This window comes from Triticum dicoccoides, chromosome 6A (assembly GCF_002162155.2).
Source record: "Triticum dicoccoides isolate Atlit2015 ecotype Zavitan chromosome 6A, WEW_v2.0, whole genome shotgun sequence".
NCBI classification, from domain to species: Eukaryota; Viridiplantae; Streptophyta; class Magnoliopsida; order Poales; family Poaceae; genus Triticum; species Triticum dicoccoides.
In genome coordinates, this window is record NC_041390.1 from 570,081,280 (window position 1) to 570,107,215 (window position 25,936).

General features: G+C 43.1%; 2 protein-coding genes and 1 pseudogene across 2 annotated transcripts; 1 reads left to right on the plus strand and 2 right to left on the minus strand.

Annotated features, from left to right (window-relative positions):
• Positions 1 to 6,908: 6,908 nt before the first annotated feature.
• Positions 6,909 to 14,799, minus strand: LOC119318028 (putative transcription elongation factor SPT5 homolog 1). Its single transcript, XM_037592532.1, has 21 exons — positions 14,451 to 14,799; positions 13,206 to 13,450; positions 12,963 to 13,106; positions 12,735 to 12,896; positions 12,572 to 12,655; positions 12,170 to 12,240; positions 11,720 to 12,071; positions 11,488 to 11,643; positions 11,298 to 11,395; positions 11,166 to 11,214; positions 10,932 to 11,084; positions 9,541 to 9,684; positions 9,360 to 9,459; positions 9,058 to 9,228; positions 8,939 to 8,987; positions 8,768 to 8,859; positions 8,262 to 8,331; positions 7,982 to 8,045; positions 7,684 to 7,900; positions 7,488 to 7,585; positions 6,909 to 7,382 (listed from the first exon to the last, which is right to left on the minus strand). The coding sequence occupies exons 1-21, from the start codon at positions 14,797 to 14,799 to the stop codon at positions 7,140 to 7,142; spliced, it is 3,111 nt and encodes a 1,036-aa protein (XP_037448429.1). The 3' UTR covers positions 6,909 to 7,139.
• Positions 10,041 to 10,814, minus strand: LOC119317256 (annotated as a pseudogene).
• A 3,853-nt stretch (positions 14,800 to 18,652) lies between the features above and the next one.
• LOC119318029 lies at positions 18,653 to 24,164 on the plus strand. Its single transcript, XM_037592533.1, has 10 exons — positions 18,653 to 18,955; positions 19,092 to 19,153; positions 20,556 to 20,697; positions 20,822 to 21,109; positions 21,203 to 21,356; positions 21,432 to 22,370; positions 22,460 to 22,698; positions 22,775 to 22,848; positions 23,078 to 23,189; positions 23,743 to 24,164. The coding sequence occupies exons 1-10, from the start codon at positions 18,890 to 18,892 to the stop codon at positions 23,764 to 23,766; spliced, it is 2,100 nt and encodes a 699-aa protein (XP_037448430.1). The 5' UTR covers positions 18,653 to 18,889; the 3' UTR covers positions 23,767 to 24,164.
• Positions 24,165 to 25,936: the final 1,772 nt, after the last annotated feature.

Here is a 25,936-nt window from a genome sequence, read left to right on the forward strand (position 1 = left end):
AAAATTTTGAAATAAAATTTTCCTGACTTCTAAAATCAATCCGAACAGGATGAACATTTATTTGGGGCCTAAATGTAATTTTGAAAAGCGCGCATTTTTCTTAAATTCAAATAAAATAGCAGATAACTTCAAAATAAAATCTTATTTATTTTATCATTAAATCCTCAGTATTAATTTATTTTGGAAAAATCATTTTATTCCCTCTCTCATATTTTTATAATAAAAATAATTGAAGATAAAATAATTAAAATCAAATGATCCTATTTTTCAAAATTTGAGAAACCCAAATATGAAAATAACGAAATCCCCAACTTTCTCCGCGGGTCCTTGAGTTGCGTAGAATTTGTAGGATCAAACCAAAAGCAAATAATGATATACAGTGATGATCTAATGTATAACATTTCAAATTGAAAATTTGAGATGTTACAATTCTGCACCCATAAAAATCATTAAAAATAATAACATATTTGCAATAAAAAGATTTGCCAGCATGGGAAAAAGGTTCAATTTTTAAAAAAAATTCATGGAATTCGAAAAAAGTTTATTGGTTTGAAAAATGATTCATCAAATTTTGAAAAAAGTTCACAAATTTTCAAAAAAGTGTCATGAATTTAAAAATATTTTAACGATTTTGGATGAAAGTTCACCAATTTTGAAGAATAGTTCACAAATTTGAAAAAGGTCATCAGTTTAAAAAAATTCCACAATTTTAACGCTATAAAATCACATTGTTATTCGAAAAAGGTCACAGGTTTTGAAGAAAAGTTCGTCGATTTTGAAAATAAACATATTTTTTTAAAAAAAGTTCACAAATTTTAGAAAATATAGAAAAGAAAGTTTGTCAAATTTGAATATAAGTTCATCAACTTTGAAAAAAGTTTGGCAATTTGAAAAAGAAGTTCATTGATTTTGAAAAAAATCATCGAATTTGAAAAATTCCGCGTATTTTGACAAAAGAAAAAAGGAGTAAAATAAAAACATTGAAGGAAAGACAGAAGAAAGAGGGGAAAAGGATAAAAGCAGTCACAGCAGGTGATTTGTCCCGAGTGGATAGTGTAGTTTGGACAGAAAGAGGAGGTCGCTGGTTTGAATCATCGTGCGTGTGAATTTTTCGTAGGGTTTTAGAAAAAAAGGGTCAAATGGGCTGGCCCAGCACGGAGGGAGGTGTGTGCGCCCGTTTCTGGTATTGAAGAAACGGGCGACTTAAGCGCTGTTTAGGAAATGCCAGGAAATCTTCTAAAAAAAAAGAGGAAATGCCAGGAATGTGCACCTATTGGGGCCGTGTGTCATCTAATTTAATTAAACACGGTGTTCGTGCAGCCCATGAAGATATGGTTGTTCGATTCTTCTTAGATATATTCGAAATTATTAAAATGGGTCTAGATACATTATTTCAGCGTCAAGTAATTTTGAACGGACGGAGTTCTATGTGCGTGACCCCATATGGTTATTTTCCCCTCTTTTATTTTCTTTTGTTATTTTCCTTTTTGAATTTACTTTACGTTTTTCTTTTATTTCCCCCTTTTCTGTTATATTTTTCTTTTTCCTTTTTATTTTCTTCTTATTCTTCTTTATAATGTATAAAAAATGTCCATTGTGCACTAAAAAAGGCGCATGTCATATTTTGGCAACAAAGTTCAGTGCATAGTTAAGAAATGTTCACCGTTGTGTGAAAAACATTGTCCGTATACTTACAAAAGGCTGATCATATATTAGAAAATGTTCATCATTTTTTTTAGAATTTTTCATCATGCATTAGAAATAGTTCGACGTGTATATAGGTGGTCATCCTTTCTTCGAAAAATGTTCATCGTGTAGTTTTCAAAAGTTCATTGTGTATTTAAGAAATATGGGATTTAGAAAAACTTCACGGACATTTTAATACACACAAAAAAATATTTGGACAGTTTTAAAATACATAATGAACTACTTTTAATACACGATAAACATTTCCCAAGTGAGCGGTGAACATTTTTCAATCACAGAAGGTAAAAAAAAACTGCGGGATATTATGGCAGGCCACCAGATTTTATATTTGACCACGGATGTAATACAGAACACAATTCAACTTACTGCATGGATCTCGAGAACTAATCAGCGGTTTCAATTCCGAGACCATCTGTGCTCCCGATCAAAACCACATTTTCGTCTATCACAACTCTTTTACAAACACGGCAACCTTCCATTTTACAAACCATATATAATCATAAATCGCCAGCGTATAATGAACCTGCCACGGCGGTTTCAACTTCAGGGATGTTGTTCACATATCGCGGTTTCCCTCCGCCCCGTTGTAGTTTAGTCCGCAGCAAATCAGGTCCATTAAGTCAAGGACAGGGCAACTGAATCAGTTTCTCTCCGAGTTCTAACACCATTGTAAACCTGAGCGACTGAGTCGAGAGCAACCACTCACCGGAAAGCAACCGATTTGCTTTTACACCATAAAACATTTGGTTCCCTCCCCTATCTGACTTCACTCATGCCAGATGAACAAGCGTCTCATACATAGTTCAGACAGCAATGCAGAGCTAAATGGGCATGGCCTAACTTAACTGGCTAGACTTTGTGTGTGTGTGTGTATATATAGAGAGAGGGATGCCATCCCACAGATGACAGATGTACTACTACACACCGCTTCTCTGTGACCGAGCATGCAAGCGGAGGCATGGCAATGGCATGGCCGCACGCGACAGGCATGGGCCGCCGAGTGAATGGAAAACCATGTGTTCGTACTTCATGCAGATACTGAGGTGGTCTTCCGCGGCATGCGTGAAATTGCAGTACACCGATCCCCCGGAATAGCATATAGGATCCGGCGGAGTAAATCTTCAGTGGAGTATTTTTACTTCACTAAGTTTTTGTCAGACCTAGTCGATCCCCTAAATTTAATAGAGTAAAGTTATTTTTCGGTTTATGCATTTCATCGAGCATCTGCCATGCGCGGGGGCATGGAGCGAGGGCGGGGAGCGGCGCTCCTGCTGCCAGCGCACACACACGTGACACCCGCACCGCATCGCGCCTCCATCCAGCGACGGCCTCTGACGAATCGAGCGTCTCCAGCCCCGCTCTTCTCGTTCCTTCCCTTCACCTCGTGAGCTCCTCCTGCCTCGCGTCGGACGCACGCTATGGACGTGACTGAGCTGTCTGACACGCCGATGCAGCAACCTGATAATCCCCAAGTGTAAGGAATCATCGTAGCAATTTCAAAAGGTAAAAGTGATAAGTATGAAGTGTCAAACGCACAAGGAACTAAAGGTAAGATCAATATTCTATCAAGTCTTATCTACCACTGATACGACTCTACGTATACCGAACGTTTGCTTCCATCTAGAAATAAGAAATAAAATTACGTTGTGGGTATAAAGAGGATAGCTTTTCATGATATCGGAGAACTAAAATATAAAAGTAGGTGTTGTTAATATAAAGTTAGAATATATTACTATATATTATAAATAGCGAGTGTGGAATGATGATGGATCGGTGTGCGGAATTGTTCTAGGCAATTGTTAACAAGATCGGCAGTCGTCATTGCAAATATATACCTCTCTAATGTGCTTCTACACTAGAGGCTCATTAGAGTTGTAATCCCAGTCTAATTCACATCCTAATTCAAATTAGGATTTCGTCCTTAAGTGTGCGACCTTATAGGTTTAAGTACACATGGACATGACTCAAGTCAATTGTTGATAGCGGATCCTAGCAAAGCATGTCAACTCTCATGAGTGCGCATAGTCATATTGACGAACCTTGATAATGTGTCATATACATCATTCCTTTCACCCCACATATATGTTGCCAAGATGAAGGTGATTACTTCTCACCCTTGTTGGTAGCTTGATCTCTTTTCTCGAAACTTGTGATTGAACTGCCAAACTATTTATAGCAGCGCGGCAGGCAAAAACTCTGACTTTGTCTAACACTTGTTGATGGTATAGTTGACTAGATTAAATAAGACAAACCGGTGTTTGGTTGGGCTTATATTCTTGGCTTTTACACTTTGGTTTATGAGCCAAAAAAGCATCTATTTATGGCTTTTGGCTTATACCATGATGTAGCAATATTAGGCAAAAGTCAAAGTCAAAAGCTCATAAATGGATGCCTTTTTGGCTTCTAAGCTAAAGTGTAAAAGCCAGAAATAAATCCAACCAAACACCCCCCTAAAGAGTGCGCAGAGTGCAAAATATAGATTACACAGTAAGGCTTCAGAAAATAAAACGGGATGACAAGCAACGTTAGGCACATAAAGATCAAGTATTCCAGAACATAGATTTAGCCAACATTTGGGAATATAAAAAAATGAACCAATAATTTATAGAATACTTACAACTGGAGTTAAGAATCATCAATCTGACCTGTTAGACAGTTAGAGAGATCTTAAGTTGCTAGTTTGACCAAAAAACATCTAGTCTCTTAATTTTGCTACCAAGGACTTCTTAGATAATACCTCACATGTTACTAAATACTCTCTTCATTCTATAATGTAGTGCATATAGATTTTTTTTTAAAGACAAACATTGCAAACTTTGACCAAATTTATAGAGAAAACTATTTATATACCAAATATATAAAATATGAAACTTCATCTTATGATGAATCTAATGATATACGTTTGGCATTTTAAATATAAATGTTTTCCACAAACTTGATCAAAGTTTGTGTGGTTTGAATTTTCAAAAAAATCTACATGCACTACATTATGGAACAGAGGAAGTATGAACCACGGTTGTTCTTGCATGCATGGCTGCACAACTATCTCACATTGCTAATTTTCCCAATATCACCATGTGTACTATTTTTACTTCAAGTGGGCCTTCCACCTGACAATTCCACCAAGTTTGTCGACTGCTATCAGTTTTCTATTTGATTACCTTCAGCATGTCATTCTTCTTCTCTTGACGATCACAAGCTTGTTTGGAAGAGTCGTTACTTTGTCCCCATCGCATCTTTGACCTAAGTGCAACTTGACAAGATCCATCATATATATTTAAATTATTTTGATAACATCTCTAAGAATTTTCCGGCTTATGAGGAAAACCATCCATGCCGAGGATAGAACGAAGCTCATACATGTGAATTTTGAGGGAAATGGTTATTATTTTGGGTTTTTAACGTATTGTATGTGACACAAAAATCTTTCTTACATTATGTTAAAATAACTTAAATATTATGTTTATAGTGTATTAATGCAAATTTTTTAGTTTAATGTAGTACAATAATTTTCTTCCAGCTCGTAAATGATTATGTAATTTGTAATGAAAGATCCAGGTTGTCCCAATCTTGTTTCGTGGCTTCGAGTAACATATTAAATTCACTGACTGACGCACCATGTGCTCGGATGAGTTGTCGTATTAAACCAAACCTACTATTCATTTCCTCCTTATAAAAGGAAGATAGTGTGAATACTTCTACAAACTGATCATATAGAGATTTCAGAAGAACCAAGTGTGAGTTTTAAGATTTACGTGATGATATTGACAAAAGATAGATGCAGATTTTTAGGCATGAGAGGCATGGGGAACATAGTGATCACTACACTAAAATCTATTTTCCGGCTTTGCATGCTCATTTGCTAAATATGTTTGTAAGTCGGCATGCATCGCACTTCAAAGGCACATAGCAATGTCTCCATGGTGTTAAGTTTAGACTTCATCCATCGTGTGTAGACGGAATGCTGCGCTGGAGAGTAATGTGCAATGACCTATAAACCACCGCTTCGCCTCTGGGTTTTTTCTTTTCTTGAGAGAGACTCGCCTCTGGGTGCTAGTCGATCGTGGTCAAGGAAGAAGGTAGGCAGTGTGGGCTGAATGAGACATTCACTAGGTTAAGTTGACCGACCCCTTCTTCGCCTCAACGTACTTTCCTCGTGATGATTCTCGGTTTATGTATCTAAAAAAGGGTCACTTTCTCCATGTGACATGCATACTGAATAATTATCCTTATTTTGCACACCGGATTACTATTCCTGGTGGAATCAATCTGCGCAGGCTATTTTCCTTGATGGCTTATTTCACAGTGGCCTTCGTTTCTTTAGTTTATGCGATTTTCTTGTCTTGGTTGGTGTCTTCTCCTTTTCTCTTTACTGGCATGTTCAGCTGCAACAGTTGATTTAGTCATTTCCATTCATTATGCTAACAGTGCGTCGAAGCAGAGTGACGAGTGACGATGGAATTGGAACCCAAGTCTTAATCCATTGGCTCAGCATTCAAATCATGCATCACGGACAGCTTCATCAAGCAAGAAAAGTACAACAGCTATAGAAAATAAAGTCGTATGGAAAAGGCACAAATACTCAAGGAAAAGCATTCGTATTATGCAACGCAAAGAATCATGCCTTAAAAGAATATATGAAAATAAATACACTAGGAACACATCAATGTGAAATTTGGAGGGAGATATAATTATTTGTGGTTTTGGGCTTAGAGGTTTCTTTTACAATAAGTTACTGCAAGTTTTCCACCGAAAAAGGTTACTGCAAGAGTTTTTTTTTATCAAGTTGGTGTTTCTTATTCTAGACAAATGTGCGGTAACTTTTCCCAAGCTGACAAATGATTGCAATTTTTTTGTATATGTAAATAAGAGCTGACCTCGTCATTTTCTGAAATGGGATCTAGCTCACTGAACCATTTTTCAATCCTCAGCCATTTTTGATCTCTCAGTCATGGTCCCCTGGAGGCGTGGATCCTATTGGACGGTACCCTCCCTAACTCAGCTCGCCTACATAAAACTGGTTTCCATCAACTGTGCCATGCTGCACTGCCACAGGTTCAGAACGGAAACCGATGTGGTATCAGGCAGACTTGAAAGAGATTCTCCAGGTTTTATTAGAGCAGACCATAGGAGTAAATCCCAATCCAAAAAGTTTAAATAAGTATACGAAGTGCAGAAAGATAAAACGGGATGATGTGTCATGTCAGGATTAGAAAGATCAAGCATTCCCGAGTATATCTCCGGGCAGCATCTGGGAATATCTACATCATGGTCCAATAATTCACATGATACTGAGCAAGTGGGATTAAGAACAACCAATCTGACCGGTTAGAGCGATCTAAAATTGCTAAGTTGACCAAAAACATGTATTTTTCCTTCTAATTTTGCGGCCTAGGACAGTTCAGATAACACCTAACAGGTGAACAGCTATCTCACGTTGCTAGTTTACCCAAAATCACCAGGTCTACTATTTTCATGTCAAGCGGACTTTCCACCCGGACAATCCCATCAGACCCGTCGACTCCTACCAGTCTTCCTATAACTCCACGCATGCTGCCATTCATTATCTTGACCCTGTCGCTCTTCTTCGGCCTGATGATCTCGAGCTCGTCTGGAAGAGCTGTTACTTCATCCCCACTGCCTGATGGCCCAAGTGCGACACGGCAAGATCCATCCTGCAAATTCAGACTCGCGGAGATAAAAAAAACCGGCACCAAAGAAACATGTGGAGAAACCACTTCTGCATGCACTTGTAACAACCATAAATGAACGTTACATACCAGGAGCACTTCCTTCACCACACCATTGGTGGAACCATCTCCTCTGGACACATTGACGCAAACATCTGGCAAGAGCCAATTACTGCCGCCCTCATCCCCTGAAAGCATTTTGGCAAAAGGTATTCACAGATGTGCACACAAAAAAGGTGCTGGTTTCAATCCCATCCCAGTTGTAGATGAAAGGGCAAGGGCAAACCTATCATTGGAGACATTGCGTCCATTCCAGCATTCCCTGGGGTCATTAGCTGGCCACCAGGGGTTCCAGGCAAATAAGAGGCAGGAATTGGGGTCATTGGTTGAGCACTAGGTGTTGGAGCGTTGAATGGAGCATCACCAAAGCCAGTTCTAGAGGTACTTTCCCACCCTGATCCAGGAGTGGGGGCATCAAATGGCCTAGTTACTGGAGTTCCTGGCTGTGTGTAGAAACAGCAATACATTTCAGTAGCCAACACAAGGATAAACAATTTTCAAAGTTAACAAGAAGCACATGGAACCTGGTAAGCTGGACTGATCCCCCAAGCGCCCCAAGTGCCACGATTTCCATCTTCCTGGTTATCCCTGATCATATAATTAGAACACAATCAGCAACCAAACAGACCATCAAGATTAACTCCAGTAAAAGTTTCAACACTCCACTTCGCAACAGACAAGGTTGAAATAGTTTCACTATGGGGCAGGATACACAAAACATCTGAAGCTGCTTTATTCTAAATTTCAGGATTTCAATTCTGCAAGCCTAAGTAACCAATTTGTTCTCCAAAGAAGTATACCAACCTCGGTGGACTCATTGGTGCCCAGGCTTGATTATGCATAGGAGTTTGCGATCCATCACAAATTGGTGTCGCTGCGCAAATTCAAATAACTTGTTACCATGGAAAAGGGGAATAAGAAACAGTACATGGTACAATGAAATGAATGGCACAGAAATAGGCGATGTGATAGGCATCTGAACAGGAGAGGGCGAAAATGAACAAATAGCACCAAAATGATTTGCAGATCAAATGGGTGAATGACCAAGAGAGCCAAAGTGGCAATATAATGACTATTCAACTTCAAGTACAGAGAACACAAGAATTATTTTGATGTAGGTGCAACTATAGTATTTCCCTCCTTTTCTAAATGTATGGCGTTTCAAATTCACGGAAATTAGAAGTCACTGTAGATAGTGTGTAATACAATACTATAATAAAACGTCTTAGCAACATATGTGATAGAAAAAGTGATCTAGGCAATCTCAAATTGAACCATAACAAAGAATGTAACTATGTAAGTAAGCACACCTCCAGGTTCTCGCATTGGAGTTTGAATAGGATACAATGGCGTTCGAGATGGGTGCATAGGTGTTTCACTGCCCAATGAATAACGAGATTCACTGCCAATACAACTGGTCAGCAAATGAGAAAATGGTACCGAACAGCTTGTTAAATATGGTTGATCAAATAGAAATTTACCGGAATGGTGTCCCAACATTCGCTGTGTCAGCAATATCCTCTCTCTTAACTATATGTTTGCAGCAAGGTTAGTCGTCAACAGTAGACAGACAACAACAATTGTGACAAAAGTTGTTCACCTGTGACAATCTTCATAAGTGAATCAAGCTCCACACGCACAAGTGCACCATTCACTTCTTTAACACGGCCACGATATCCTTTGTAGGGACCAGATTTAATTTTGATGCATCTACTCACCAAGGCATCATGCCCTCTGCCACCACGACCACCTCCTCCAAACCTTCCACCGGCTGTGTTAGATAGGAGGGGAGTGAATTATTACATCAGCATAAAGTAGTGTAAGTAATAGACTTCGCACAAGATGCAGCTGACTAAAACTAATGGCAGAGATAAGGAGCATCCAAACTATCAATATTCATACAATTCATGTAAGGTCCTCTCGGCGGAAGCCCTCCAGGAGATTGCAAGATCCTTGCTGGAGATCTAAAAGCACCAAGCCGTGGATCTGCTGTATCAACACCCTGCAAAAACAAGTAAACTGAAGATATGATGGCATGTTCTAGGTACCAATAAAATTTATTTGAGATAATCAAAGCACAGACCATCCTGCTGCTGTTGACAACCGATCCCCCAACAAGGACACACGATTGTGCTTTTGCACAGATAAAGCCTGAATGTTCAAGGTGGTGGCGGTCATGTATAAAACATATCCCTTTGTGTATATGTTCCACAGGTCCTTGCTTTCCCTAATGTGAACAGAAAAAGAAATGTTTGTTATCCTGTGATAAGAATATTAAATTGAGACAACAGAATAAATAGACATTGTGAGAGAAATAATCAAAGGCAACGTATCGGGTGAAAACGCTTGTTCAGTGAAAATCTGAAAACTTTCCCTCTTAACCATTAGATCTAAAATGAACGGATAATATGAAAGGTGGGATCCCCTTAGCCACTTAAACGTGTTTGACAGAAACCCCCTCCACATCTTAATCTCCTTGTACAACTCCATCTCCTACCTCAGGCAATCTAGTCCCTGTGAAAACAAATCACCGCCGGAGCTCGCCGGAGACCCGGCGCTCGCGGCCGTTGATGACCGTCGGGTTGGACACGGGAGATCCCTGTGATTTTCTGTACATACTAGGAGAACCTATGAACGGCCTCCGGTGGCGCCAACAGCTCTGAACTTCTTGAGCAGCATGATGGCGGAGATGGTGGACATGGGCTCCACCGTGAGGTCGTCCATCACCAGGTAGCTCACCACCTCCTTCACGTACCTCCTGCTCCTGCCGCCGCCACCTGCGCCAGCTTGCCGTGCGCGTCGCCGGGGCTCCACCGCATCTCCACCGTCATCGGCTGCCGGCACACCAGGCACGGCAGGCCGGCCACGTCCGTCACGCACGTCGGGTTCCCGTGGCACGATGTCCCGTATGGGCCCGCGCACCGGAAGTACTGCTTCGGCGGGGCGGCGGCCGCCGCCGCGGCCGGCTCGCCGGCGAGCAGCAGCGCGAGCGCGGCGGAGGGGATCGCCGGGCAGAGGATCGCGTCGCGGTCGGGCGCGGCGGTGACGAAGAACTCGTCGCCCAGTGCCTTCGCCCCGGCGTAGAGCGTGCCCAGGGAGCCCAGCGCGGCGTGCGCTTCGTCGGCGTGAACGTCACCGGCGCCATCTCCAGCGCCAGCGGCGTGCTTGGCGATGACGCGCGCGGCGAGGCCGGCGGGCACGCGGGCGCGGGGTCTCCGGCGAGCTCCGGCGGTGATTTGTTTTCACAGGGATTAGATCGCGTGAGGTAGGAGATGAAGTTGTACAAGGAGATTAAGATGCGGCAGGGGGGTTTCTGTCAAACACGTTCAAGTGGCTAAGGGGGATCCCACCTCTCATATTATCCGTTCATTTTAGATCTAATGGTTAAGAGGGAAAGTTTTCAGATTTTCACTGAATAAGCGTTTTCACCCGATACGTTGCCAAAACACGAGATAACAGGCAAAATGTACACACCTTGCATGGCCCCTCAATGACCCTGACAATATCCTTAGTTGACACCGTGTTATTCTTGCTATCTTTTGCAGATGTGCGCCGATCGATTTTGTATTTTATTTCTCTCAGTTTCACAAGCACCACTTCAGGTTTATCAGGCACTCCTTTGAGAACCTAATTATACAAAAGGGTCAATACATATAACTATACGTACAAGACAATCAGTCAGATGAATATTTAGACAGTTCTGCTTGCCTGAAATGCTTCGCTTTCCACCCTTACAATCACACCAAATGATAAATTGCTGAAAAGTGAAGGAATGGGATAAGTTGTTTCGTAGCCGTCAGACATGATGGGTAGCAACCTCACTAAAAATTCTGGGCTTACTCAAGAAGGACAAGATCATGCAATTCATAATCACCAATTCTGGTAAGCCCCGTCGTGACCTCAGAACTCTCCACAACATGATCTGCAAACACACGGATCTGCAGTCACAAAAAAGAGTTAAACATACTACAAAATATGTTTAAACAAAGCAATTTCCAATAGATGCACAGGTGTACCAACAATTGCTCACATGTTCTTTGCTTGTGTCAGATAAAATGGTCAAGACATGTCCTTCCACTTTAACTACCATGCCTGTCACACCTTCTTGAACACCAAAAACCACTTTTACATGGTCCCCGGGATTGAAATATTTGCAGAGATCTTTCTCACTGAAGGCAAGTGTTTTCTGAATGTTACAAAGAGATGTTTAAATTTTCTAGTCCAGTTGATAGTGGTATAATAAATTCACTGCAAGTAATTACCGGAAGATCAGATCGTGTTGGTCGGATGTGAACAATAGAATCCTCTACTTTCTCCACACAGCCCCTTATGTCCTTGAGATCACCTTTAACAACAACTACAGCATCGCCTTTCATAAAATGTCCCTTCTTCCTGCTGAGTGTGGACAATCTAGCCACATCTTCATTCACGTCATCACCAACTCTCCCGAATTTCTCCAATTCATCAAGTGATGGCTTAACATTCTGTGTGCTGATTGATTTTATCGAGACTTTTTTGCGCAAGAAACCATCTTCAAATTTTAAAGCGCCAACCATCTCAAAGTATTCCCCAGAATCTTTATCTCTCCTCCGTTCTACAGGAATGTTCATCTCCCTGTGTTCATTTAAGTTAGAAAAAAGAGGAGACAAGATACATAAATAAATAAAACTGAACTATCATTTGATAGCGAAAGGATGAAAAGCATTAAGCACCTCGCCTCGTCGGTACTAAATAACCTTCGCGGTGGAATAAACGACTTCTTCTTTGCAACCTTAAGACCTTTCTGACAATACAAAAGTCATATCATGCTAGGTCATCCAGCAAGCAAGCACAATACGAAGTATAAACACGCATTCTACCAAGAAGATAGATTGATAATTAAGAAGTCCTTCAATAAGTTAAAAGCTACAAATTCAATTTTTGGACACAGCAGTGCATGGAACTTGTGAATCATATGGGAAAGAGAACCCAAACTTGAAGTACTATGTTCACAGCGGATGCAAGACGATATATAAAATGGCATGTCAATGAGCTCAACCCACTGATAAAAGTGTATGTTACGTTGAAAGGTGACAGGTAGAAAATCACGATGAATGGCAACTAGCGTAACTTACCAATTTATCTGTCAAAGCTTGTAAATCTAATCTAGGAATGAGCTTCACAGTAACCTTTTGGCGCACATCATCAACTTCGACAACCTGGGGGTAATCAAAATAAATAACTGGGCAATTGACAAATATATACTAGCAACAACCAGGGAAACAATGATGACCATACCTTAGCAAGATCCCCTTTATATATACCAAGCTTCAACCTGACCCATGTATCTCTTGAAAGATCAGCAGACTTACTCGTGACAGAGAGAACATCAGTCATTTCTTTTGTAGGAACCAGAAGTATTTTTGCTGAAGAAAAGATGTTCCGCAGACCTTTGCAAGCCTGCAATGAAGTTTAGTTAACATCCCTTATCAAGAAGACTAGAATGTCAATTTACGAAATGGTTACCTCCTTGACATGGGCTTCTTTCTCTGCTTCAACATAAATGTAATTCTTTAGGTGTTCCAATGCAACGACGGACTTAATCTGGAGATCTTGCCTATCAATGAACTTTTGCATTAGACAAAGGGCTGTCTCTCGCTCATGTCCAATCTGACGTCATAATTAGAACAACAATGAGATTCAAATGGTACAATGAACAAATAGCAGAGCTGAGGCAAGAGCTTAATTTTCCTAGAACTTGCAACCTACCGCACATTTCACCATCCAGAGCTTTGGATCCTTCACTGATGGCAGGAGAGCTTGCTGTTCAACCTCGGTTAGACCCTCTTCATCAAAATCAGAGTGTGATTGCGTTCTATATTTCCATTTTAACATCTCTTCCAAGTTCTCCATGTCGTCTGTATCATCCATTGGATTTGGATTGAAATGACGTCTAGAACCCCTTTGCACATCCTCGTCAGGATTATCAGCCCGAGCATCATCATCAATAAAACCTGCCGAAAAGCAAAGGAGCGTAAGTCACGTCATTAACACAAATAGTCTTGCTTTTGCATACTACACAACTCAACCCACAGATAGGCAAGCATAGAAATTTTTTAATCCGAAAGGGAAAGTAAAAAATGTTATACTTGAACGGCAGAAATAAACATCCATGTGAACATAACTCAGGACCAATGGCAAGAGTACATCCATAAAGAAACTGCAGTTGATGATCGACTAAACATCAAATTCTGCACCATCCAATCTTAAGAAACATAATGGTTACATTGAGCTTGAAGTAACAAGAGTATATCAAAAAATTACATAAAAGTACCATCTGGGCATCGAAACCAAAACTCTTGATCATATAGAGGTCCCTAGTAATTTCTGGAGGATATGATTCTGCCCATCATCTTGACTACAATGCTGGTTTGGAAAGAGCCAGACAGTTGATTGTAACAACAATTTCCCAGGTATATCCTGGGTAGGTCTAGCCATAAGTGGCAGGAAGTAACAAGTTTTAATGGAACATGGACTTTGGTCCTTCACTCCATACGATCTCCCATTTATGGCCAAATTACAAAATTAACACAGTTCGCACTAAATTCCACTGATGGTTCACAACAGGAAAGTAAGAAGCATTGCCACTGATGGTTCACATATGGTTATCGAACCTAGCCAACACTGAAGCAACAATAGAATGTAATTCAAGCCGGATTGGCCATCAAACAACCCAACTAAGCACCCTCAGCATTTCTAACAGGGGTAACGAGTCCCAAACGCAGGCATGGTCGAGGTTAATCAAGGGTTCCAGAGAGGGAACCAGCATCGGCGATCACAGAAATCGTCGATAGTGCAGAAATGCTGCGGAACCAACGACTGGGAAGCAAAAATCCGACACGAAATCGTCACTAGCTCCGGCGGATTTGGATACGGGAAGTTAAACACGACAGCGATTCTGCTACCCCGGGTCCAGACGCCGGCGTACGGCCGATAGGGCAAGCGGGCACTCACCTTCCTCGTAGCCGTCCTCCTCCTCCTCCTCGCCGTCGTCGTCGTCGACCTGCGCCATGTCGTCGATCAGGATCGACCGCTTCCTCTTGCTGGGCCGGCGGCCGCGGGCGCGACCGCCGCCGCCCTCCTCGTAGTCGTCGTCGTCCTCGTCGTCGTCATCCTCTTCCTCCTCGTCGTCGTCCTCGCTGGCCGCGTCGTCGATGAAGCTCGCGACGCCCGAGCCCTTCCCCCCGCCGCCGCGCGACCGCTTGCCGCCCCTCTCCTCCACCTCCGACTCGTCGGCCTCCTCCTCCTCCTCTACCTCCTCGAACTCCTCCTCCTCCTCCTCCTCGCGGCCGCGGCGCGACATTGCGGCGGCTAGGGTTTCGAGCGAGCCCTCGCCGAGGCTCGAGACGCGCAGAGGCTGGGAGGGTGGCCCCGCGTGGCAGCGCGGAACCCTCGAGAGTCGACGCGAGAGGCGATTGAGGCCTCGGCGGGGCGGGGGTTGGGGTGGGTGGGTGCGAGAAGAGCGGGGAGCGTTTTCGGTTGCCGGCAAGGCGAGAGGGTATTTAGCGGCGAAACCGACTTATATCCAGGAGGAACGCTGAGTTAATTTTCGTTGCGTGGGCCGGGCCGTACATCGGCCGCGCGTAGGATTGATGATGATTAATTCGGCCAGGCTCGTACAATTTATTTATCGCTTAGAGCAAGACCTACGGAACCCTCTCGATGGGCCGGCCCAGGAACGCTGGAGGCCACATCCTCGTTTTTTAATTTGTTTTAATGTTCATATTTTTTCATATTTTATTGCAAAAATATACTTGACATAATGTTTTTTAAAATATTAATCACGCATTTTGATATTTCTAAGTGTGTATAGAAAAATGATGACCATGTCTACCTAAAATGTATACAAAAATATACAAATTGTGATGTTAACTTGTATTTGCAAAATGTGAAATGTGTATAAAAAAATGTTAACCTTATATTTGAAAAATATTAATCTAGCATTTAAAAAGACAATGTTAAATGTGTATAGAAAATATGATGATCATGTATTCAAAAAATGTTAATCTGATATTTGAAAAATATTAATCTCGGCTTTCACGTGTATTAAAAATATATTAGATATATAACAAAAATGTGTATAGAAAAACAATGCAACCCAAGAGAAAACAAAGAAACTGATAAAGACAAGAAAGAAAGAAATATGACCGAAGAAAAATGAAGGGACAAAACAATAAAAACCAAGAAAGAAATAAAAAAATCAAGAAAGGAACAAAACAGGAAAACAGAGAAAATCTAGGGAATCAGAGAAAACACAAAGAAAACCCCACGTAAACCAAAATTTTAAAAAAGAACAAGTGAAAAACCGGCTCGTTTCGCCAAAACTAGGTTGAGCCTTACTACTAAATCACAAACCGACACGGGTCCAGTGGCTAGCAGCACTGCATATCATCTAGGAAATTAGTGAGGGAGCAACTAGTTAACGAGCGCTTCTTCGGGAGCCTCACAACGATCAGTGCGCTCTCAGCCATTCGCCACGTATCGCGCTTTGGACGCTTCCTTTGGATTTTTTTTTCGCACGCGTTTTCAGCTTTTTAAATGTTTTTTTGTTTTTTTCGACGTTTTGGTTTTCCCCTGGTCTTACTTAGCTTTTCGGTCGAAAAGAAAATTGCGCGAAAAAATGCATTTTTTTCTTTTACGAAAGTCACTGGTTTTTTTCCGCGAGAGTCTCGGCCGCGCCTTTCGGAAACGAAAAAAAAAACATGTTTTCTACTTTTTTTTCTTTCTCAAGAGTCACGGTTGTGCTCTCACGAGAGTCACGGCCGTGCCTCTCAGAAAGGGAAAAACAAAATGCGTTTTCTGTTTTGTTTTCTTTCGCGAGAGTCACGGTTTTGCTTCCACGAGAGGCACGGTTGTGCTTTCGCGAGAGTCACGTCTGTGCCTCTCAGAAAGGGAAAAATGCGTTTTCTGTTTTTTTTCTTTTGCGAGAGTTACAGTTTTGTTTCTGCAATAGGCACGGTTGTGCTTTCGCGAGAGTCACGGGCATGCCTCTTTTGGAAAGGGAAAAAAATCGTGCTCCCGGTTCGGTTTTTTCGCCCGGTTTTTTTCATCCGGTTTTTTTTGTGAAAAAAAGTTTGTCAAAACCTATCAACATGGAATCTAGTTTTGAAGATCTCGACGCGAGAAATCCAATGGTGAAAACGGTTTGAGATTTGGACGCACGGTTTAAAAGATAAAATGTTTTGAATAAACGGATCTACGAAAAAAAAGGAAAACTCCCAGGTTGCGACAAGTGGCGCGTTGCATGTGCGTCACTTGCCATGACCTAGAAAAGTGGAGTATTCTTTGCAATGAGTACTCCTTAATTAGTGATTGATCCCTGTGTGCTCCCCTTGTCTTCTCTATTTTTTGAAGTGTGCCCTAATTGGCCGGTCCGTTGCTGTAAATGCTTAAGGCGAGAGTTTCTTCCATCGCGCCGCGCAATTTATTCTGCATCTGGATCATTCTTCAAACAACCATTAGCTCGAGCTCTCCTGGGCCGTCCACCAAAAGGCCCAATTCAGCCCGATATGTACATCTCTGTCTACCCTCTTTTTGTAGTTGGTATCTCGGCCTATTTTTTTTCTACACAGCTGGAGTGTTCCTGGCCCGTCCACCAAACAGCCCAATTCGGCCCTGTGTGGATGATGGATATGCCGTTCCGTTGCAAAAAAAAGAAGTTGCCACTGTAGGCGGGATTTTTGCGTGCACTGAGCAACGACACCTTTTTTTGGAGTGCCATCTTGATAACTGTTGTAAAAAAAGGCAGGAGCTTCAAAATCTTAGGATACAATCGAACGAGTATTGCTGGCTTGTTGCGAGCATGCTACACCATCAAAATGGTATATACCCAAAATGCTCTCAAGCCTCAACCACAAGCCAGTGCGCAAGGCCGTGGAATCCTTGGCATTTCTGGGCCGGCAAGAGAGACAACAAGCAAACACTCGCATCCATCAGTGCTAAACTTGGAGCTGTACGGTGAGCTACTGAGCTTTAGGGCCTGTTTGGTTTGCAGCTTAAGCTTGCCACGCCTAACTTTAATCGTGCCACAATAGTTTAGGCATGTGTTTGGTTTATTGTCATACTTATGACTTGCCATATTTTTCTAGCCACTTGGTCCACATGTCATAGCCTTAATTTTTTACCAAATTTTACCACATATGTGGTGGTCATTTTGTGAGACTGGTTGTAATGCATAGTATCATATATTAGTATCATGTACTATTTTATTTATTGCCATGCATGACACAAAATAGCATAGCATTTATTATGATACGGTATCATGATATGATACTCCATCATCTCTTTCTTCATTTAATGTTATGACACCTCATCAAAATTGTTTACTTGGCATACATGATACTAACTACTATCTCTCTCAGTTTACAGGGTGTGCATGTATCCCTAGATTATCAATTTAACCAATCTAATACAAGTCATATATCACAAAAAACTATCATTACGACCAGCCTGAGCCACACTTTGCCTCTAGAGGCTACGGCTACAAGTAGAGGTAGTAGTAGTGTCCGGTGAGCTTTATTGCTTTGCCAAAGCCGGCCCACGCCCATTGACTGCTTCTGGCCAACTCCAGCAGGCAATAATTATCGGCCGCAATAATAAACCGCTTAAATCACACGGCGCCCGAGGCGTCACTCCCACGCTCGTCCCCGCCATCCCACTCGCATCGCGTCGCGTGCGTGTCCCCCCAGCATCCGCGATCCCGGTGCGCCTGCCCGAACACCCACCACCACGTCACCCCATCGAACTCCCCGTCCCCATCCACATCCAAACCACCGGACACGCGTCGCCACACAGCCGCGCGCACACCGCAGACTTCCATCGACCCGCGCAGAGGATCCCCGGCCTCATCGGAACCTTCGCCGACATGTGGGGCGCCGTCACGGCGGGCCCACGCGTCATCGGGCCGTCGCGCTCCGCTTGCTTCCCTCGCGGGGCAAGGAGCCGAGACGAGACGACGGGTCCCACGTGTCGGCGTGCCACGCGGTTCGCGAGAGCTCGCGCCATCGGCATCGCACCTGAGCCGGGGCGCACCCGCCCAGGCACCGCGGGCCCACGCGTCACCGAGACGATATCTTCCGAACCGTCGCGCCCCCACATGGCCAGAGTCGGTTTCGCCCAGAGGGGAGGGGAGAGGGAGGGGAGGCTCACGCCAGAAGATACCCCGCCGCGCCGCGTGCGTCGTCGGATGGTTGCCTAGCTGCCCCGCCGCGCCGCGCCGCGATCCACCGCCGGCCGCCGGCGGAGCGCGCCTACTTCCGGTGCTATTTAAGGAGGAGGAGGCCGTTGGCGATTCGTGTCGCGTAGGAGGGGAGGGCGGGGGGGAGGCGACAGGGTAGGCGGCGTCTTTAGAGACTCTGGGGAGCTGCCATTAACGCTGGCCTGGCCGCCTCCGCATGCGGACAAGCGCGGCCACGTCGTCGCCACGGGATGGCGGCTCCGGGGCTCTGACCCCCGCCCAGGTATTTGAAGGGGACAGAGCTCTCCCTCACCCCGATTCTGCTCGATTCGATGCCTCCACTCCGGGCCGCCTGCCCTCTGACTCTGATCTGCCTTCTGATGTGGGAATTCTGGCGCGCTCTCGCGTGCGCGCTGCAGGGCGACATGGGGAGCGGCGGCGCCAGGCGGCATTTCTTCCCGCTCACCAGCTTGCAAATCGGGTACGCCTCGTCTTTCATTCTCAGGGGATTGGATGTTTATTCGGGGGGATTGCTCGCGGAGCTTGTGATCTCGCGGTGGAAATTTCTTGCTCTCTTGTTGCTGGTTCGATGGACATGAGCATTCCGGTGGAATGGGGATTGATTTGAGCAAACTCCATCTGTTATTGTCTGTGTTCAGTAAAAAAAATGTAGTGGTCTTGTGCTGTACTGGAATAGATATGCTGCTGTTTCTGTGGGTAAAGGGAAAAGTTCATTCAGTTACATTAGTGGGCACAGTTCACCTTTCGTTGCAACAGTTCCTAGCGGCAAGGAAGATGGCGAGAATCTCAAATTGGTAGCATTTGTTTGGCCTGCGGGGGTGAGAAAGTTCCAACATACAATTCTTAAGAAAAAGACAAGAAATATCCCAAAGTAGGAGTTGGGTAGCTGAATTGTCTGATGTTGATGTTTCATTCGCTACTGTCCTTCAGTCTAGCGTTTACTTTCTTATTGGACAGGGTAGAAAAAGAAAACAGTGATGATGTAGTCATGTAGAAAGGACACCGGTGCTGGGTAGTTTTGCTATATAAAGCAGTTGATGGACAAAGTTGCGTAGCAAAGTGAAGGTGTTAATACATAAGATTAATATTGCACTGGAGCTGTTCAATTGATCACCGTTGATCACCTTTCACCCTGACTGCATTCAGGGATGTGGCACACACTTATAGCAAAGTCAATCCGCAATACCTTTGATCTCTGCAACATCATTTAGGATTTTCCTTTAGGCTTCTTACTTGCTTGCACCTCCCTTTAGATTGATGACTGTACCCCTCTTGCGACATATTCTTCCTAGTTTGCACTTTTGGGCTAAACACATATCAGAGAGAAGAAAGGTTAAAGGCCCTGTTTGTTTCAGCTTCAGTTGATCACTTGTGGATTCGCTTCACTGGCAAAGCTGAGCAGAATCAGCTTTGCCACTGAAGTACACCTGGACGTGCTTCAGGCAATTGCACTAAAAATGGTCTGAATCCAGATTAAGCTTCACTAGCAAAGCTGATTCCAAATAGCTGTTTGTTTCAGCTTCAGATTTTTCCTACGAGAATCTGCTGCCTAAAGCTGAAACAAACAGGGCCTAAATCTTGGCTTCTTTTTATTCATGTGATTTCCAAAACACATGAATAGGCAAAATGCAGGAATTGGATGCCATGGCATGCTGAAATCCATTAGGTTTTTGCTATTTTAAAATATGCAGAGGTGTAGGGTGTTCATAGGTTATGCAACTTACAAGCTATTCTTTCTTCTACTTTTTCCACACAGTATCTGTTATCCTGACGATAATGCATTAGTAAATTTCCATTTCCATTTGCAGTACTCTTCATTAGTCAGGCATGCTGGAACAACGGTTGCTTTTTTCCATATGCAGGGATTTACAGTCATATCTTGCAGAGCTCACTATATTTTTGTGCCCCGATACCAAGAAGTTCCTTATATTCCTTGACAACCGTCCATGGTTGCTAGATCAGAATACAAAACCTGCTCACCTGTGGCAATTGATGGTTACCAAGGTCCACTTTACTCTCTTATGCACCAGTCCCTCTGTAATTGATATTATAACAATATATATACTCATAAACTCACATAATTGCTCCTGTGATAACTCTTGCTTACTGTTGCTATTTTGTGCTCCAGTCAAGATTTTCTCCTTTCGCGAACACTAGAACTAGGAGAAAGAGAGATGAAGGTGGACATAAGCTTGTATTTTCAGAATTCCCAACATCTGCTCCACGTGTGTGGAATCAATCATCCAGATGGTATACTCTGATTGATGATACCATGCGGAAAAAGAAGCTTCAAGTAAATAAATTGAAGGATTCTCGCCTGCTGAATAGGGAGCTGCATCGGACATTATATGGTTTTATTATTTTTGAGGTAGACTGGGCTGATGTGCGTGGCATTAATTATTTGAATGAGCTTCAGGTATTGCTGTTTAATGTTGATAGTTTACAATGAATATCATATTGACGGCTTTAAACGGATAGCCCATGCTTACTTCCCTTCACGCTGTTGTAGACTGATACATCAATGGTGGTCGAAGCTAAAATAATGAAGAGATGGGAATTCGATAGTGTCAATCAAGCTTCATCTTTAATCACTTCTTGGTTCTCAGGGAATTACTCAGAGTGTCAGCTCTTACAAGATTATTTAAATAGCATCTCTCCTAAAGGTAAAAGTCTGAACTTCTGAGATTTGTTATTCTCGCCTGCTGGTACAATCTGCTTATATATGCTTGCTGTTACAGGTGGTGTTTTTTATGATGCCCTAGATGACTTAACACCTGAATTATGGGACACTGAGAGTGTAAAGAGCGACGGTGATGATTCTGGAGATTGTGTTAGGGTGTCGTCAAGTTCCACAAGCTCATCATACACCCCACCACCTTGCTCTGGACCTTACAAGAGAAGAAGGATAACAAGATCTGATGCTGGAAGTGATATGTCTGAGGAACCATACTCAGAATTTGTGACCTCACCAAGATATTCATCATATTCATCTTCATCATGTTACAGTGATAATGACAGTGGCAAGCCACTGGTGGAGCCTAACACATACAAGGATGTGCTGATCTTGTTCCGATTCAACGATCATGATCTGCCGTTCAGACTAAAGGAAGTTATACTGTCTGATGTGAGGCTCTTAACATTACTTGAGTATGGTCTTCCTTCATGGGTCATTTTTCTTCAGTCATATCCAGTGTTCTGCAAGATATATCGCCCATGGATGTGTCCTCTAGTCAGAGCACTATACGTCTTGATGTCATTGATTACTGTTCTTATAGGATTTTATGACCTCTACAAGAATGTACCAATGTTGAAGGCAACTGCCTCTAGATTATTTGGCCCTTTGTTTGATTGGATAGAGACATGGGAAATGATCTCAAGGCTTAAGTATCTCGGAACCATGCTTTTTCTGAACAATTTCCAACAGGCTTTTACATGGTCTCTTAAGATTGTACGTGCTACTAAGTCTGTTCTTAGTGTATTGACAAAGCCAATTATGGGGCCACTGTTGGAGGTTCTTGAATTTACCCTGCCACTATGGAACCTTTGTGCTGAAACAGTTGAATATCTCAGTTCAGCTGCAATGGTAGCGATGGAAACATCATTCAGTGCGGTTATCAGTACAGTGCAGATGATCATGTGGCCATTTTGGTTTATCTTCAGTACGATGTTTAATATAGGTATTGTTACTGTAATCTCCAAAATGATCTGTTTCTTTTTCCGTTTGTGTTTTTATTCTGATGACTTGCTAATAATTTATTTACTGCAGCCAATTCAATCTTGTACCCTGTAATTTGGTTCGTCGGAGAGATACTAGCTGCACCTTTCCGACTTGTCGTTGCGCTAGCAAGTTTTGTAGCAGACTTCTTTGATGATATTGTTGATGTTTTAAGGCAGACCTGGTCAACATTAAGTTCGTTATATCAAGTTGGTTCTGCATCCAGAGCACCTGCGCTTACATCTGAAACTTCCATTTGGGGATCACTCTGGAAAGATCTTCTGTACCAGGTAACATAAGTTTGTTTGCACGCCTAGTGATTGTTTTTCAAGTATATTATGCAACTTACATTGGCTCTTGTTGTAGATTTTCCGTGCAGTCCGGAGCATTTTGTACGGTTTTGTTGCCTTCTTTTCAACATGCAATAGGCATCGGCTCAGGTAATTTTCCCTTTTACTTGTATGCAGAGGTAGTATTTGCAAATCTGACAAACAATAAGTCAAAAATCTGAATGATGATTGATGAGAACACCCATGCTTTTCTGAGTTCATACTTTTCCTTCAAACTGGCTTGTTTGGCGTGTCTGGACAATGGAAATTTTAAAATTGTGTAGTGTAGCTCACATTATGCCCCCATGTATTATGAACTAATTGTGACTACATGCTGCAGCATATACAACCACATAGAAGTTCTTCTCCGGCGCCTGTCCCGCGCCTTAAATGGCACGCGACATACCTCCTCTTGTGAAGGAGCTCAGAAGTATACTAGTCAAGATCATCCTGTAAGTACTAGCATTTTATACTTACGGTTGATGTTTGTGTTCATTCAATGGTGTTTCTGAACTTAAGAAATGAAATACCCCCTCTGTATCAAAATATTAGATGTTTTTTGACAGTCAAAAAACATCTTGTATTTTGATATGGAGGGAAGGAACAACCCTGGGAACTTGTTCTGAAAAAGAAAACCCTGAGAACTGGCATTATTCATTTTGTTGTTATACTCCTGGACATTTGAATGCATAGTTCATTCCAAAACAGCCAATCTACCATAGACGTATCTTATACTGTTTTCTATCGAGTGTTATATATACGTTAACTGTTTTACCATGGGACAGCAAATAAGCAAGTTAACTGTTTTAACTGTATTGTGGTGATTCAGTAAAAAAAGAACATTTTTGGAAGAACCAATAGTGTAGTTGCTCTATTTTCACTATATATGTATAGATGTACTGTGACTTGGATCACTATGTTCTTGTTTATTTGGCGTCCACATTCCTCGTTAAAATTGACGAGGAAACATGTACTGAATTTGCTGTCCCATGTTTGTTTGTGCAGCAAAGGAAAACCAAGACGAGATGATTGTGGAGTTACCGGATTGACATACCAAGTAATTAGCTAATTCAGAGAAACTTTAAAAGGTTGAGACGAGATAACAGTGGACCTCCACAAGGAATCATGTGTACAGGTCTCATACAGCTTCTAATGTTTCATCAATGAACCCTAATCGTAATCGGTGTATCCCCTCTGTACAGATAGAGGCAGAGGGCAACAACCAGCGAAGCAAAAGCGGTACAACTGTAAATGTACGTTAGTCGGAATCTGTTGTTTGTTTGTCCATTGTAGTGTAATGTCATGTAATATATATTAGTAGGTTGTACAGTAGAGTAGGTTTGTGCATATGCTTCGGCTACTGAACAAGAATTTTGTAAGTATATGAGAGAGTTCGTTACCTTTTTTCAGTGTTAGTGTTATTAAAAGTTTTCCCGTCTCAGGTGCCTAGGGTGTGTTTGGTTTACAGCCCAGAGATGGGCCAAAACAAAAGGAGGTCGGAGCTTGGACTCCTTTTACTTTTTTAAGACTCAAATGCTTGGCTCCCGCCAACGCCCAAAGATGGGCTTCATGTTTGATTTTGCTGACGACAATGGAGGTCGGAGCAGCAGTGTTGCGAAAAATTCTTGCGTTGCGGTCCTTTTAGATTTTTCATGAGACAAGCATCATAATCAAACCAATGGCCTTCCTGTTTTGACCTCCATCACTCACCGTATTTTGCCAGCATGCTCGAACTAGATTTTTCATGAGACAAGCATCATAACTGAAGCAATGGCCTTCCTGTTTTGACCTCCATCACTCATCGTCTTATGCCAGCATGCTAGAACTGAATCTTCATGCCTCCACAACATTGGGAGTGGTCTTGAATGCCTAGCTAGGCGGTGATCTCGTTCCAAACTCAGGCAGAAAATCTACGTTGGAAAAGAAGGTGGACAGCAGACTCCTGCACCTGCTTGCAAAGTGGGCAAAGGCCACAGTTAGGCCATCCCTGCCGAGATAGACAGTCAGCCCTCCAAACGCGGTTATGAAGAATTAACGAGGCAAAGAATTGATGTTGTAGCGCACTGATACATTGCACACATCAACATTTCTGCAACACATGCTTTTGTTCCTCTTCCGGCTTCCGCATTCCAAAGAATCTCGCAGAGCAGGGAAAAATGATTAGCTTGATGATCAACTTTTGAATTCCCTCTCGCTGCAGATCCCATCTATTCTTTCCTCTCCGGTGTCCGGTACTTCTGCTGCGTAGTCTGCACATGGATCTAAGGTGGCGTTGCATCACGATCACAGGCAGCCGGGCATATGCATATGCATGTGGGGTTGGTAGATTAGATAGATACACGGATCCACGCGTGCAAACAGCGCAAGGTCCAGACATCATGGTTCCAAGTTTTAGCATGGCGAAACAATCACCGATACAGAAGTTCAGTGAACCCATACGCAGCTGTTAGAAACCGACGGATACGCCGTGTGAAAATCTCTTGCGCTGCCGATTTTTTCGTGTATGTACGAGTCGGCAGATGTGACATGCCCTCGTCTGAATCTGTTTGCTCGATGGCGCGCCGTGATCCAAGGCCCTGCTGAATATGCCCAAAGGTCCAAGTGGGCCTACCCATGAGTGAGTGAGTGAACCTCCTTTTCCTTTGTCCAAGCACCACGAGCGAGCTAGAGCTCACTGGCGGCACGGTGGCGCCACTGTACGAGTAAGTGTGGACTTAACTGAATAAAGGTCGGGCTCACATGATCACGCGCTCCCGTGTCTTGGATCTTCGCTGTTGTCGTCGCACTAGCAGCGCTGCGAGTACTCACGTAGTCCAAGCACAAATCGCCGATCACCAACCCCGGGTGGTCCAAGCAGGGGTGATGTCTTCCTGACGCTCATCTCATCGGTTGGCCCTCCCCCCTGTAAAAAATCATGCATGCAGACGAGACACGAGAGAGTGAACCCCTCTTCAGTCGCCTCACACCGACAGAAATGCCTCTGGAGGAGGACCAAACCGGGCCGGCCTCGAGTCCTCCAGATCCACATGTGACATGTGGAGCGATGGTGATGTGTCGCGATGAAGTGCATGCGACTGACATGCATGCGCAGGCAGGAGTAGTAGAACTGAGACTTGTTTTTTGGCAGGTCGTACGTAGAACTGAATCGATTAGCCGTCGTCTAGACGTCGCCAGATCCACGCCGTACACGTACATTACA